At 56.0% G+C, this 16,350-nt stretch overlaps 1 protein-coding gene across 2 annotated transcripts in view; it reads left to right on the top strand.

The window, feature by feature from the left end:
* Positions 1-16,350, top strand: part of FGD5 (FYVE, RhoGEF and PH domain containing 5) — a 104,974-nt gene that overhangs the window by 46,706 nt on the left and 41,918 nt on the right. For both annotated transcript variants that reach the window (XM_072941917.1, XM_072941918.1), the window contains 3 exons: positions 1,830-1,962; positions 11,603-11,661; positions 11,771-11,801. In XM_072941917.1, the coding sequence (XP_072798018.1) occupies positions 1,830-1,962; positions 11,603-11,661; positions 11,771-11,801 (223 nt within the window). The remainder of the gene's footprint in view (positions 1-1,829; positions 1,963-11,602; positions 11,662-11,770; positions 11,802-16,350) is intronic.

Raw genomic sequence — 16,350 nt, 5'->3', positions numbered from 1 at the left:
AAGGGGGTTCAGTTGGATAGCAGAGTGGGTTGTGGCTTAGCCTGGGCCGGGGCTGTGCCTCTGCACCCAAGGGCCTGGCTACAAGCCCTCACTACACCCCCCCACACACACACACACATGCTATGGCAGCAGAAGCCTGGGCAGGAACAAACCACTTGTCCCTGATCTGTCTGGCCTCTTGGCCCCTGTGTGGACCAGGGGACGCTGCCCTGCTCCTGGCAGACCCCTTGTCTCCTGGGCTCGAGTTGCTCTGGAGATAGGTAGCCATGCTTCTGGGTCCGCCCATAGTCAAGAAGGAGCTCCAGGAAGGGCCTCTGCTTCCACTGTGGCCTAAGGCTCAGTGTCTCCTCTCTCGGTGAACCCCACCCCTGCCGCCCTTCCCCCGGACCAAGGCCTGAGGCCAGGAGTGTGCCTGCTCAGCTGCTCACGTATGGCCTGGACTAGAGTTAGTACAGCTGCTCCAGAGAGTGGATGCTCCGTCCTCACCACCCCTCTCCCACCCACCCACCCACCCATCCATCCATCAATCATCCATCACTCCAGCATCTCATTGCAACATTCCCAGAGGGCAGGAATAAGTATTTGATAAGAATTTAATGAGAGCAGATGCCTGCATTTTCAGTATGAAGAGTTTTGTGAGAAGTTGTCTGGGACCACATTGCTAAAGGCAAGAGGGAGTCATTGAAGGTTCTTGAGTAAGAGGGGTGGCATGCACAATCTCTGCTATAGAACAATCACTCTGCTATGTGCAGAGGGAGGCTGGGAGCAGGGAGGAGGCAAGGAGGCTGTTGTGATGGGTGAGAGCCTCCTCCGTGGGGAAGGTTTAGAAGGGAGAGAAGAGAGGGTTTTTCTGTTCCCGATTGGCTTATGTCACATGCCAAGCTCTTTGCTGCTTCAGTGCCTTTACACAGGCTGCTTCTCTGCCTGGAACACTTCCCTGTGCTAGCACAAGGCTCCTCCTCCTGGTCTCAGCCTCAGAGAAGCCTTCCCTGATCTGTCTAAACAGCAACCCCGTTCCTCTCTGTGAAAACGCCTCGTTCACATGTCACAATTTGTGATCATATGTTAGCTTTTCCCTTTTTGAGGACAGGGACCATATCTGCTTTATTTTTTACCCACTGCCTAGCTGTGTGCCTGGCATAAAGCAGACAATCAATAAATACTTACTGAGTGAATGTATTACTTACTTAATCAGTTAATGGCGATGGCTACGTAATAGTCAGTTGTACAGACATGAGATCATCACACGTGTATATGCTTTGTAAGTGTCAATCGTCGCAACACCTGCTGGGAAAATGAGACAGACATCATTACCCCCCCAGTAGCCGAGGTGGAAACAGGTGCCTTGCATGGTCTGGCTGATGGCAGGGCTAGGGCGAGGGGCTGCGATGCCCATCCCTGACTCTCTGCCACACCATCACATCCCTTCTTCAGGCCCAGAGTACATGGCCACCTTGAGGACTGACGCTGCTGCCTGACCAGGCCAGTCCAGGCTGCCAGACCAATCAGACCTCTTGCCCTCATAGTAATTATCTATACCTTCCTTCAGCATCACACGAGGCTGTCTTAGACAGCATGTGTAAAGGCACTGAGGCAGCAAAGAGCTTGGCATGTCCAAGAAACTGCAAGGAGGACAGGCTGGTTGGAGTTGGGGCAGGAAGGAGGTTTGTGCCTGATTTTATTCATTTCTGGGTCCCCATGGAGGACATAGAGCTCTGCATACAGAGCACTTGTGACTGGCTCGTGGCGTTAGCAGGTCTCCTGGCCCATTCACTTTCCCTTTGCTGGACAGGGAGGTCTAACCACTCTCTCCTCTGCTCTGACCCCAGTGCCTACACAGAGCCCTACAAGGTCTGTCCCATCTCAACAGCAGCCCCCAAGGAGGACCTCACGTCGGATGAAGAGCAGGGAAGCTCGGAGGAGGAGGACAGTGCTCCAAGAGACCCCAGCCTCACCCACAAGGTAGGGCGCTCCCTCCAGGCCTGGGGCTGGTGGGAAGTGCGGGTTTGGGAGGTGAGGGTGGAGAGAGGATGGTAAACCATCCACCTCTTGGTGTGGAGGGAGCTGTTTGCAAACAGCTGTCCTCAAGCTGGATACAGAGGCTGAGTCTCAGACCTGCTGAGGCTGCAGCTTGAAGACACATGGCAGACACAGGGGCCGGAGTTGCTGATACAGGGTGATTGCTGACGTCTCCGGGCTCCGAGGAAGTTCAGGGCTTCCCAGAGCCTTTGGGGATGACGTGGAACATTGTTGCCTGGCTTGAACAAAGTCAGATCTGGATTTCCAGTGACCTTGGGCCGCTGGGGCTCAGTTTTCTCATCTGTGAAGTGGAAATCGAGAGGGTGAGATGGATTAAGGGGTATGAGTGAGTTTCATTAAGTGAAAACAGTTTTAGAATGAGAGCTGGTGTCCCCGTTCCCTGCAGTGATGCTGAGAGGGGCAGGACCGAGGGATGGGCTGTCATTTGTCTAAAGGCGGGCAGTGACTCGGGGTCCAAGTCTCAGTGAAGGCCCAGACCTTCTTACTGGGCATCGGGCATCAGGCAGGGACCCCAGCTCATCCTTGTCCCCTTCCCCTTCCCCTTGTTCCTGCTCCTCCCTGGCTAGACAGTGAGCTGTCTGTTCTCCACTCCTTATGACTTTGGAGTTAGTCCCATTGTCCCTGTTTTGCAGCTGAGGACACAGAGGTTCAGAGAGGTTAAGTAACTTGCCCAAGGTCACACTGCTGGTGTCCTGCTGGGGCCAGAGCTGGGTGGAGCCGGTGGCCCTGGGGACAGGGCCCACATAGGGAGCCACGCTGGGGACAGGAGCATCCTGTCATTCTGAGAGCAGAGACGGGGAAGCCAGACTCCCTGCAGCAGGTCGGTTCACTCTTGGGGGCCCGGCCTCCTCACCTGCCGCCCTCTGCCCTCTCGTCCTCCCTCACAAGGCCTACACGACTTAGCAGAGGTGACACCACCTTCAGAAGTCAGGTCTTCGCTGCTCAAGGCGTGCTCTGCTAGACTTTCCTGAGGACGTGTGAAGTCACTACAGGCGAGGGTGGAAGTGCCCGGGACCCGCCTTCCCAGCCCTGTGCCCTCAGGGGTAACTGTGATGCACAGCTCGGTGTGTGTCCTTCCAGAACTTTCCCCTGTATTCACCTGTGTGTGTCGTTCACTATGACGGGAATGGATGGTATCGGCTGTGGAGGTGCTGTTTTTCCATACGTCACAGCAAACTGTAAGAAACCCAGGGTGGCTCGGTTGGGTTCGTTGATGAGAACCTCAGGGGCCTTCCCACGCTGGTGCCCAGAGGTCTGACTGCGTTCTCAGTGCTGCACGGCGTCTCAGCATGTACACCTTCTGCCGTTTATTTTGCCATCGGCTGCTGAGGGGCATGACAGAGTCCCTGATGTCTTTGCCTTACTGACCACGTTGCAGGACACTTTATCATGCACCCCCCCCACACACACACACGTGTTTTCCTCGAGGTGGATCCGGGAGGGGCCGGTGGACCAGCGAGCAGGCACGTTCAGTCTTCTACCTGCTGTTAAATTTCCCACCCCCGCCCCGAGGCTGCCACAGCACAGTGTGCTCCTGGCAGCCCAGCCGGCAGCCCCGGAGCGGGATTGTTCCAGATCCCTGGTGCTCCCCAGAGTGAGCAGTCTTCCCTGGCTCTTTTGGTGGGGCGGGGTGGGGAGAGGCGCATTTACTCCTGATTCTTTTGTCTTCCATTCTTTCCAAAAATTCTGTTTCTCCAAAATGCAGACCTCTCCTCCCTGTGCCTCCGTCATGTCCTGGGGGAAGTAGGACCCAGATTTCCACCTCCAGCCGTCCCAGGGAGGGCAGACCTAGACCAGGTGTGAGTGGTCAGGACGGCGCCCCTAGGGCCGTGGGAGGACGTTTGGGGTGTGGCGGTGAACTCGTGAGCTCAAGAGCTCCACCCTCCTTGCAGTGTGATAAGGTTTATGTAACAATAAATAAAAAGTGGTGAGCCCCGCCCTTCCCAGATGTTCTGGGGTGACCGAGTCGGGAGGGGAGAGGTTTTTGGAGCAGGACAGGAAGCTGAGCCCAGCTGGTCCACCCACCTGTCTGACCTCTCTCTCTCCAGCTTGCAGACATTCAAAAGGGATGGGTTGAAGAAAAGAGGGGGCAAAAAGATGAAAATCGAGAAGGACAAAAATAGATTTAGCAATGAAAGAAGACATTGAGAGGCTGGCCGGCGAGTCGCCCCTCCCTGACAACGAGCCGGGTTTTCAGACTAATGGGGACTTTTCAAGCTAAATACCAGCTCCCCGAGACCAGCCCAGGAGCTGGGGGCCCCTCCCTGCTCCCTCCTCCCTGGCCTCAGTCCTGTTGTCACTCCGTTTCCCGGACGGGTCCACCCCTGAGCCTAGGCAGAAGGCTGCCCTGTCCTCTGGAGCAGACCTGTCCTGCCACACCCTCCCTGGCCCCCACCCACGCAGGATGTCCCCTCCCTGACTGCACGGGGAGGGGGGAGGCGGCCTGGCCTGACCCCCCTTGCTGACCTCGTGCCCCCAGGCCTTGCACCTGTGGCCCCGCCCTGACCGTCTGCCTGGGTTAGCGGGTCAGCTTGCGTCCTGCCTGTTTCCCTCGCGGCGGTCCTCAGCCTGGGTTCAGTGCCTGCCCGCTCCGCTCCAGGGACTGCGAGCCCCCTAGTTCCGGCTGCGTGCTGGCTCCGCTGCGGGGGCGCGGTCCCTGAGGCCCAGGGGAGGCTGTACTAAGCCTGCAGCAGCTTCCTCAGGCTGCAGCCTGTTCTCCGTCCCAGAAAATAGCCCCCTCTCGAACTTGAACTCCCTCCCTTCTGCACCTCAAGCTCTGTCTCCTCACCCAGTTTCACCCGTCCCTCCTAACAGAAATTTACTTATTTACTAAGTGCTTACTGAGCGCCTACTGTGTGCCAGGCACCCTTCTAAGGGCTGAAGGTACAGCAGCCTCAAGTCAGACCAGGTGCCTCCCAGCCCTGGTGGGACAGCCAGCCCGAAACTGTTCAGGTGGGTGTAGGAGGTGAATGTGCTTATTCTGGGAGCAAATGCTCAAACCATGGGGGCGGCAGACAGAGCTCGGGCTCAGGAGAGGGGACTGGAAGGCCGTGTCTCGTGTGAGCCGCATGCTGGCCTCTGCAGTGAGAGCTGCCAGTCACAGTCAGCGCCGCTCTCCCGGGATCCTAGGAGCTGAGAGAGCTGACAGGCATGTAGAGGTCACTTTGTCGTGTGTTTTGCTGTGATAAGAGCACCTGACATGAAACCTGCCCCCCGTGCCCGTCCAGGAGTGGGCGGGTAAACAAAGTGTGGTCTCCACGTCAGATGGGGTGTTATCCAGCCTTTAAAAGGAAGGACATCTTGTCACGTGCTGCAAGGTGGATGACCCTGGAGGACAGGGTGCTGAGGGACGTAAGCCAGTCCCCGAAGGCTGATTCCTGCACAAGTCCACTTACAGGAGGAGCCTAAAGCAGTCAGGTTCACTGAAGCAGAGAGCAGGATGGTGGTGCCAGGCGTGGGGAGAGGGAAGGTGGGCGCGGAGTCGGCTGTGCCCGAGGCAGCGCTGTCTTGCAGGCAGGGGCACACGAGCTAGTGCTGGCCGCTTGTCCAGCACCTGCAGGCAAAGCCAGCAGTAGAAGTCAGGGTTCCTGGTGCCTTTTTCGGGGCGTTCTGGGGTAACACGCTGCTGATGTGTTACAATTTGCACCCAGAACCAGAGTTTTTCCAAAACTGAAGGTTTTCTAAAGTATTCGGGCTAGACCCTGACTCACAGCAGCCTATGCTCGGGAACTGGAAGCAGGCAGGGTGTCAGCATGAACCAGAAGCCGACCACTTGGTCCTTGGGGAGCTGGGAGGTGGGGCTCTGGTTGGTCCCACTTTCCTCCCACGCTGTCCTGCAGGCGTTGCCTCTCCTTTGCCCTCCTCAGCCCTTCTCTGCCACCCGTGGGAACACAGCTGGGATGAAAATGAGCCCTCTCTCTCTGAGCTCCTGTCTGAATTTGCCAGCAGCCGTTGAAAGCTGTGCTGGAAACTCGGTCTTCATTCCAAGGGGAAGGATGATGTCCATGCAGGTGGTGCCCGGAGGGGCCTTGGAGACCATGTTCTCCTGAAGGCTGGTGCCGCCTGCCAGCCTGTCTCCCTGAGCAGGCCCCCGTCTCCAGCAAACCCCCTCACCGGGACCCTCAAAACAGCGAAGCCTGATTAAGACTACTCCCCCAGGGCTTGAAACAGCTGTGGACGGCAGCCCCTTCCCTCTTCCCGGATGTGGTTCCCCCGCCTCCGACGGGATGTGTGGCAGAGGAGGCTGGCAGACACGGACCGGCGGGTGCCTGCTCTGGCGCTTTGCCCAAGCATGTGACTTAGAGACACTTATTAGATCACAGGGAAGTTTTGGCCACAGGAACCTGCATGAGCCAAAAAGCCCGGAGATGGGGGAAAACAAAGTGGGCTTAAGGAATAACACTGAGTTCTGTGGGGCAGGGAGAAATGCAGGAATGGTGCCTGGAAAGGCTCTTTAGGCTGAGACACAGGTAAAGGGTAGGACTTACTTGTGCCTCAGTTTCTCCATCTGTAAAGTGGAGGTAATAATAATAGTACCTCATAGGTGGTTGGGAAGATTCAGGGAGATAACCCGTGTGAAAAGCTTGGAGCCAGACTTAGCACGTGCTGAGTGTTTGGCAGACACCCGCTGTTGTGTGATCAAGCAGGCGTTGTCATCACCCCTGTTTTACAGGTGGGGCTCGGAGAAGAGAAATGACTTGTCCAAGGGCGTAGGTTTAGGAAGGGGTAGAGCCCAGGACTTGAACCCAAGTCCTCTGACCCCACGGCACAGGCTCTGAGCATGGAGCTGGACGACACGTGCTTCCTGTGGGAGCTGGGGCCACAAGTGACCGCAGAAGGCAGCTTCCGCCACCTGAGGGGGTGGGAGTAGGTCAGAGGCTACGCCCTCGTGGGCAAGGGACGAGCTCAGCTGAGGGTGGCAGGGCGCTCGGGGGCCCAGAATCCCCACCCACCACCTCGGAGCAGGGCGGCTCTGAGCGGGGCCGGGGCCGGGGCCGGGTGGTGGAGCAGACATAGTTGTCGGGAACGCCATCTGAGAAGGAAGGAGGGCTCCAGGAGGCGAGAGGCTGAGGGCCACGACATGGAGGGGCCGTGCCCAGGTGAGCACAGGCGGGCGAGGGCGCAGGCGGGCCCTGGGTGGGGGACTGAGCCCAGCACCGAGGCGTCAGGACATCTGACAGAGATGAGGGTGATCACAGGCAGACAGGTGTGAGCCTGGGGGCCTGCCAGCGGGGAGAGAAGAGTGGCTAGGTTTTACATGGTTACGAGCACTGTTCAGCCTGGCTTCATAGGAGACCCCTGGATTCTCAAACTGTCTGTTGAAAATGTTGTTTTGGTCAACTTCAGTGAAAATCCGGGCTCACACAGTTGGGAGGGGGAGGCAGAATCCCAGAGTTTCTCAGAGCAGCCTTGGGGAGCTGCTGTTCTAGAAGGAGGCTAAGTACCCCTATTTTATAGCTGGACAAACTGAGTCACGGGCAAGGACCAGGACCCCTGAGTCCAGGCTAAACTGTTTAGCCTGGAGGGGCCCTGGAGGAGGGCTGTTCCTCCCAGCCGGCCCTGGTCCCAGAATAGCCAGCGAGCTTGGGCCAGGGGAGGAAGTGAGGCTGGGCCGCCCAGGGAGCAGAGCAGATAAGCCGCTGGGCCTCCGGCAGGAGGGCCACGGCTGCCGGCTGTAATGCCCGGCGCGCCAGCCGGAGAAATGCGATAGCACAGCCCGCAGCCCCGGAGCCCTGGGAGGGACCTGTTCCCAGAAGCCTGTCCCTGGACACCGCCGCCAACCTCGGGGCTCATTTCCTGGTTAAACAAACATCTGTGCTGAATGGCCCGGTCGGGCAACGCCCAGGAGCAGTTCTGAAGGGGCCTCCCTGTCCGGCCGATGAAGACACATCCATCATCGGCAGAGTCACTAACGCGGGACAGCCCAGGCGGCCCACCCAGAGCCTGCCCACCTGGCAGGGGGGCCGGGAGAGACGTGCAGAGCGGCCCGTGCCCCGACCGTCACAGGAGGCCCTCCCGACATCTTCGAGATTGTGAGTGGTCACAATGGCAACTCCAAAAGTTCAGGTGGGGCGAGACCACTGCCTCCATCATCTCATCATCTAGTCTTTGCAGTGGGGAGCAATGACCCGTCTTGTCCCGTGGGAAGACAGGCATCTGAGAGGGGCTTGCGCTCGGTCACGTAGGTGCCCGTGGGCTGGCTGGGTTGTGGATGGGGTGTCCTGACTTCTAGCCCAGGTCTCTTTGCTGGGGACCACGGTGGGCGCTGCTCTGATGGTGCGGAATCAGAAAGAGCTGAGGCCAGGGGAATTGCCTGGGGCCCCTGGAGTGCTAGACCCCTGCTACCGCCTTCACAGTGCTGGTAAAGCAGAGGTGTTCTGCGATTTTGAAAACTCCGCCTCCTCCAATGAGCAGAAACACCATTTACTGAGTACTTACCAAGTGCCAGATACGCTGCCGAGTGCTTGGATGTTGGAGCCAGACTACCTGCGCTTGAATCTTGGCTCTGCCACTTACTAGCAATGACTCTGGGCAAAGAGTAGGACATATTTGTGCCTCAGTTTTCTCATCTGTGAAATGGAGATCACAATAAGGGTACCTACCCTTCAGGTTGTAGGGAGGATTCAGTGAGATAATACATGGTAAAAACTTAGAGCCATGCTTAGCACAAGCCAAGTGTTCACTAAATCTAGCTGGTATGTTGTTAAGTAGGTATTGTATTATTATTATTAATCACCCACATATTACAGGTGGAGCTTGGAGAAGAGAAGTGACTTGTCTGGGGGCACAGGTGTAGGAAGGGGTAGAGCCCAGAACTTGAACGCTGGCCTCCTAACCCCAGAGCACAGGACTCAGCATCAAGCTGGGTGACAGGTGAGAACCGAATCGCAGGTCCCTGGAAGGTTGGAGGTCATCTGGACTCTTGGCCTCCTCTAAAAGGACAGACCTCCTTTCTCTACAAAGTAATTCTCTTTTTGGAAGCTTGACTACAGGGTTTTCCTAGCTGTTGAGGCCCGTCCTGCAGGATGCATTTCCGTTGTGAAGGTTGTGTTTACGAAGCCTTCCCCTGCTTGGGCAGTGAGCTGCTCTCGCCCACAGAGCCCTGCAGATGCAGAAGGCAGGCAGTGGACCTGGGTTGGCGCCTGTGGTCGGGGGAGGCCAGGGGAGGCTGGGGCCTCACAAGTTTCCCCCCTGCCCTGTGGCTGCTGTAAGAGCGGCGCCCACCAGAGAGGCGGCGGTGAGAGGCAGGAGGGAGACTGACCAGCGGCCCAGGTCCTGCTTTATTGGGTGGCCTTGGAGAGGCTGGAACCTCCAAAACCCCGTGCTCTCAGCCAGGGAGCCACTGGGGGCAGACCAGCGAGGGAAGGGAACTCATTTACTGAGCACCTGCTACGTGCAGGGCACTCTATCTCATTTCGTTTGTTCATTCAAATGTTTCTTGACCATCTTCTGTGTGCAAGGATAACAGCAGGTGGTGTGACTGCAGTAAAGAAAAATGCAGGGGATTCGGGGTGCAAGCAGAGATTCTCACCCCCATGAGCCCCTGGCCCCCAGGAGACGTTTGGCAACATCTGGAGACATACTTGGTTGTCACAGGTTGAGGGGGCTGCGGCTGTCATCCAGTGGGTGAGGTCGTGAATGCTGAACGTCCTGCAGTTCGCAGGCCAGCCCTTGCAGTGAAAAGCTGTGTGGCCCAAAATGTCATGGTGCCAAGGCTGAGAACCCTGGGGTAAGGATGACTGTGGGAGTTCTCTGCGTTGGGTGGTCATGTACGGCCACAGTGAGGATGTGACTTTTGAGCAGAGACCTGAGAAAGTCAAAAAGTAAGAATGCGTCACAGGCAGAGGGAACAGCAAAGGCAGAGGCCCAGAGTCGGGAGAGCATCACCAAGCCCAGGTCAGGCTGGTTGTCCACCATGTCTCAGATGAAAAAGACTGAGGCTCGGAGGTCGTGGTTTCCCAGCCGTCACACGGTTCCACGAGGCTGGAGCCAGGCTTTGAACTTGGAGGGGCTTGATTCCAGGGTCTGTTTGCTTCCCTCTGCCCCGACTGCTTGAGTCAGAGCAGTCGCTCAGCCTTCACTTTGCAGTTGAGGCCTTTTCCTACTTGACCCTGTAAATTATTTGTTCCTATTTCATTGCTGGGCACTTGGTTCTGTTCCTGGTACTGCCTCAAGGTGCCAGAACCACAAGGATGATGATACCCATTATGTCTGTTGTGCTGTGTGCAGACACTGTTCCAAGTGTCAGACACAGACACAGAGGGCGATGTGCGGATACGCAGAGATGGTCACTCTGTGGATGTGTACCCTCATTTATCTTCACCATCATGAGATGTGTCCGCATGACATATGAGAGACTGTTACACCACTGTGCCCATTTTACAGATAAGAAAATTGAGGTACAGAGAGGTTAAATGACTTGTTCAACTAATACAAGGCAGAAGCAGAACTTGAGCCCAGACTGCCTGGTTCTGGAGTCTGTGCTCTTAACCGCAGCCCCATGTGGCTGCTCCCCCGACATGGAGTGCGTTTCTAGTCCCTGGAGTGGACGGTCCGCTGACCGTGGCTCCTCGAGGTTAGCAACACCCAGGGTCGGCAGAGAAGGGCCTTTTCCAGTCGCTTTGCCCACACATGGGAAACAGGCCCAACGTCCCCACCTGTCCTGTCAGGCTGCCCCGCTGTCTCTGCTCTTCCGAGTCCACTGGCAGGGGTCTGATAACCAGCAGGTCTGGGGCCACAGCCTCTGCTCAGCCCCGCCTGCCCTTCTGGTTTATGGACAAAATCTCAGTCATCTGGAGTCTCGGAGTCTCGCAGGTGAGGAGGCTGGGGCTCAGGTGGTTTAAATGGCTCACCTTCTGAGTCAGCCAGGAGAGGCAGTGCTTCCCAAGTGGGACAAACATTCATTCATTCACTCACTCACTCCTGTGTTCTTTCACTAACAAAAGAGGACCAGCCCTGTGCCAGGCACTGCCCTGCACAGGTGCACTTCCGGGTCCCTGCCTACAGGGGAGACGCAATCCGTGTCCTGAGAGGGGGCTGCCCAGAAAGGATACCTCAGCCACCAGTTCAGGGAGGGGGTCAGGAAGGGCTCCGTGGAGGAAGTGATGGATACTGTGGCTGAGTCTTCTAGGGTAACTGGGAGTTAGCTGGGCAGAGGACGGGGAAAGAAAACCGAGCGGGTGGTACGTGCAAAAGCAAGAAGGGAGAGCTCGCCGGGCACAGAGAGCCACGGGGTGTTCAAGGCAGAGTCCACGGGCGGAGGCAGAGTCCACGGGCGTGCTTGCGGCGGCTTAGCGAGTGCTCACAGTGCACCAGGCACTGGGCAGAGCGCGAGCACAGCAACCTTCCGAGTTAGACACCATGAGCGTCCACATTCACAGGTGAGGCTGCCGAGGCTGAAGATGGCACAGGCAGTGAGTGCCAGGGGCGGGCTGAGAGGTGCGTGGAAGTTGCCTCCAGCAGCGTGACCGGCCTTCTGTAAGCCTGCACCGTGGAGCTAGGGCCCCCCTTCTGCTGCCCCCTCTGGTACTGTCCCTCCTGATGGTTCTGTTTCTTCCCGCAGGTGGAAGGACAGTCCAGGGCCCACGTCATCGCACAGGAACTGCTGTCGTCGGAGAAAGCGTAAGTCCCCAAGCAGCTGCCTGTGGCCTTGCGCTTATTAACGGCCCGTCACCCTCCCCGGCTTTCGCAGAAGGAGGATTAATGCACGCTCCACCCTCTCTCCCCGCAGGTACGTGGAGATGCTCCAGCACTTACATCTGGTGAGTTAATCATTTTAATTGTCCAAGTCTAATTGCCCTTTTACAAGGCTGTGATAGAAGAGGCAGAAGAGCCATGAGGAGGCAGAGATGACCTCCGCAAATGGAGGCCGGGATCCCCGAGGCTTTTCAGGGAAGTCCGTCTCCTGATTCATGTGCGTCAGGAGGTGAACAGCACATCCCTTCAGTGGATCTGTCTGTGCCTGGTAGGGGTAGAGGGGGAATCCTCTGGACTCTTAGAGGAAGGGAGGCCAGGTGCAGGGACCACCTGGGGTCCCGGCACTGCCACCCTCATGGCCCCCCAGATGGCCTGGACAGGCTCCCTGTGCAGTCAGTTCCATTCACTTCAACCAGCGTTTTTCTGGACACTTGCTGTGTGACAAGAGTTGGGAATAGAGAATCAGATCAGACAGGGCCCTTCTTGGGGCAGTCTGTCCAGGGGAGGACACAGACTAGTGAGCGAGTAACTACCCGGAGCACAGGGGGCGTGACTGACAGCCTCGGGGAGTCTAGGCAGGCTTCCCTGGGGGAAGACGTGGGGCTGGGTCACAGGGAGGAGCCTAGCATCTGATCCTGCGCGGCTTTGTGTTGTTCGCGTGTCTTTCCAAGCACGTCAGAGCTGGGAATGTCCATCCTGGACGTTTTGTCGGTGGTGACGTGATGGCTCAGAGGGAGTGACTTGGCTGGTGTCACATGGTAGCTGAGCCAGGATGAACCCCCGGGCCTCCTGCCTCCCAGTGCACTGTCGTCATGTTTAAAGTTAACCATGTGTCCCCGCCGCCCTTGGAGCTCCGTGGGGCGGGGGCCTCCCTGGAGGGAGTAGAGCACCCGGCACCGAGCCAGGTCTCCGGTCAAATCCCACTGAGGTCCCTCTCGGTGACATCACCTTGGTGTCACATTACCATGTGTGCAGGGGCACCCAGATCCCCAGGAGGTGGTCCACACTCCCAGCCCCTCATTTTTGCCCTACAGGATGAGGACTGTGTGCACATGATTAAACCCAAGCCCTGGGTATGACGCGTACCAGCCCCAGCACACACCTGAAAGGTCTGTCCTGCATCATCTCCCGTCTCTGATTCTCTCTCCCTTGCTCCTGAGCTGGCAGCGTGTCAGAGGGGCTGGGCATTTTTATTTTATGACTTTGTTAAGAGGATTTTAACTGGGAAACTTCCATCTGTGTTTGCACCACTTCCTGCCAGTTGGAAAGATGCTGAAGCCGCTGGTAATCCCTAACAACATCCTGAGGAGGCAAAAAAAGAGCCCATAAAAAAATCACAGTTTGTAAGCTAGTTGCAGGAAATTGTGGTCTGGAGCTGCGCCGTGACGTCAGTGCTTGTGGGGACAGAAGGGCAGAAGTGCCCCCAACGTGACTCCAGTCCTAGCCGGGAGTGCTGGTCTAAAGAAGACCCACAGATTTTGGGACGTTCTCTGCCTCTCCCATCCCTGCACCTTGTCTGACTGCTCAGGGTGGAGGGTGCTCTCAGGGTTTCTCCTTAGAGATCTGCTGCTGCTGGAATCCCAGGGCTGCCCGGTGACGGGGAGGGGCCGACTGTGCATTCTAACCTCCCCGGCTGGAACAGTCCTGACTCTACCGGGCTGTTGTGGAGAGTGGGGCGGGGATGGCCTCTGGCCTTGTGTGTTTGAAATTCTACTCTGTATGTCACATGGTAGATAGAGCTACCTCAGGGATTACTAAAAGTTCTGGTCACCCAAAATTGAATTCTGTTGGTCAAAATCTTGTTTTTGTACAGTCTATTCACTGAGCGAAGTTTACATTTTTTAAACATTTGTGAAAAAAAGCAAACAAGAATAATACATGACTGAGACCATATGTGGTCCACAAAGCCTGAAATGTTTATTATCTGGTCCCTTACAGGAAAAGTTTGCTGACTTCTGGTTTAAAGACATGCTCTCTCCTTCCAGGAACCCAGTCATAAATATGTTAATCCAACTGCCCATCTGTCTCTGTGATCAACCTCTCACACACTCATCTAACCAGGCATTCACCCACTCATTTGTCCTTTAATCTGTCCATGCATCTAACAATACATCCATGCTTCCATTCTCCACCCTGAGTTCATCTACTACTTGTATGTCCATCCACCCACCCACCCATCCATCCACCTACCCACTGACCCATCCGTCTATCCATTCACCCACTCATCCATCCATCCATCCACCCACCCACCCATCCAACCATCCACCCACCCACCCACTCATCTATCCACCCATCCATCTATGCATCCACCCACCCATCCACCTACCCACTGACCCATCCATCCACCCACCCACTCATCCCTCCATCCTTCTGGTTTGAACATCACAGGATGTTTACAGTGCCATAGACACTGAGATAGGTCTTGGAGCCCCACATGTGAAAAAGGCCCAGAACCTGCCCTTGAGGAGGTCTCTCGTTTTCTGTCGAGGGAAAGGGTTGAGGTGGGGAGGAGTACTATGTCAGTTAACAGTTATGCTGCTCTGTGATGATTATCATTTGTGCAAAATTCTGCAGGAGCTTGGAGGAAGGAGAGGCTTATTCCCTATTGGGGCGTCCAGGACAGTTGGCAGAAGAGGCGCCACTGAGATGGGCTTTGAGGGAGCCCACCAGGCCAGGGTGGTGGTGGTGAAGGAGGGCAGGTGGTCAGCACCGGCCCCTCGCGGACCTGAAAGTACACGATGTGTGTGTGGAGAAGGTTGCGTCGTCACATGTTGTTAGGATGTGGATACATTGAGAAAGGCAGGTTGGAGGGGGAAGCAGGTCCGGCGATGGGCCCGTAAACAAGGTTAGGACCAGACGGGGTGGCCCTAACGTGCCTCAGGCCAGGGGCCCGTGCTCTCCCTTGCATACAGTGAGTCACGGGAGGTTCTCAGCAGGTATGGCCCCAGACACCTTTAATTCTCTGTTTTCTCATCTGAAAAAGAATTCCTCTCCTAGCGGAAGCAGAAAACTCCTACTGTTGGCCCCTCTTTTGGGTTAAGGCATGAGGCCTGTTCAGAAGTCAGCCTGGTGGCTGGGAGCAGTAACTCTGGAAGTTAGTTATCGCCGTCTGATGGCCCAGGAGAGGGTTCCTCACCACAGAGGCCCTGAGTGATCCAGTCCCCTGCGTCTGCACCTGCGCCGTGACCTCTGGCCACTTCCTCCTTCATGGGCCTGGCCACACAGGCCTTCTTGCTGTCCTTCACATGCTGCAATTGCAGGCCCGTTGTGCGGGTTTTGCACTCACCCTTCCCTCTGCTGGCGTGTCCTGCCCCTGACCTTCCCAAAGTCAGTTCTTCCTTCTCATTCTGGCCTCAGTTTAAGTGTCTCCTCTCCAAAGAAGTGGTGCCCCCAGATTTTGTGGCATAAAACAGCCATGTTGTGATGCCCACAAATTTTCCAGGCCAAGAGCTCAGACAGGGCAAGGTGGGGACAGAGTGTCTGCTCCATGAGGTCTGGAGAAGGTTTAAAAACGAGGAGTGACCCGATGGCCAGGGGCTGGAATCGAACACACCCAGCTGCTGGTCAGTGCTGGCTACTGTTTGAGACCTCAGCTGGATGGGTGGCCAGAACACTTACTTGCAGTCTCTCTGCATGGGCAGGTTTGGGCTTCCTCCTAGCATGGTAGTTGGGTACCAAGAATGTGTGTCCCAAGAGAGAGGAAGGAGGAAGTTCATGGCCTTTTTGTGATCTAGCTTGGAAGTAGCAAGATCGTAAAAGCAGCACCACTTCCACCACACTCTGTTAGTTGAGACAGTCACAGACGCCAGGAGATTCAAGAGGAGGGAACATCGTCTTCGCCGTTCAGTGGGAAGAGTGTCAAGTTCACATTGCATGAAGACCATGTGAAATAGGAGATATTGTTAGGGCTATTTTTGGAAAATACAGTATACTACCGAAGCCTTTCCTAATAATTCTGTGTTAGTTAAAAATTGTGCTCAACTGCTAGTAATAAAAACCCAATATGCTGCCTTGCATAATTTAGAGGTACTTTTCTCTTGTAGAAATAAGTCCAGAAGTAAGAAAGATCCAGGTCAAGTTTGGCAGCTCCAAACAGTCTCAGGGACCAAGGTTCCATGTGTCTGCTGCCTCCATTTCCAAGGTTCCTTGTGAAACAGGATGGCTGCTGCAGCTCTCACCATCACATCCATGTCCCAAGCAAGAAGAAGAAGAGAGGCAGAAAATCAAAAGGTTGTGCCCCCAGCTGAGTTAGTTCACTTGAAACAGATTTCCTGAAAGCCTCTGACGACTTCTGCTTCCATCGCATTGGAAGGGATGTTGTAAGGGAGGCTGGGTCAACTGGAAGTCATTTGGCCAAAACTGGGTTCAGATCAGTGGCTGTGTTTCTTGTGTGTTTATTCTGGGGCCCAGGCTGAAGGTGCAGCGGGAACCCAGGGGAGGCTTTTCCCAGGATGACGGTAGGAGAGCAAGTAAAACACCAGAGGGCTTCTGAGATTCATGCTCACAACTGGGACGTTGTCACTTCTCCCCATCCCACTGGCCAGTCCCGGAGGCAGAGGACAGGGAGGTGTCTCCCCAGGGATGATGCTGTGGCAAGAGTGCGACGCAGGGAGG

The sequence above is a fragment of the Vicugna pacos genome, chromosome 17 (assembly GCF_048564905.1).
Source record: "Vicugna pacos chromosome 17, VicPac4, whole genome shotgun sequence".
In the NCBI taxonomy this organism is placed as follows: Eukaryota; Metazoa; Chordata; class Mammalia; order Artiodactyla; family Camelidae; genus Vicugna; species Vicugna pacos.
The sequence above is the reverse complement of the archived record's forward strand: the minus strand, read 5'-3'. Positions and strand labels throughout refer to the sequence as shown.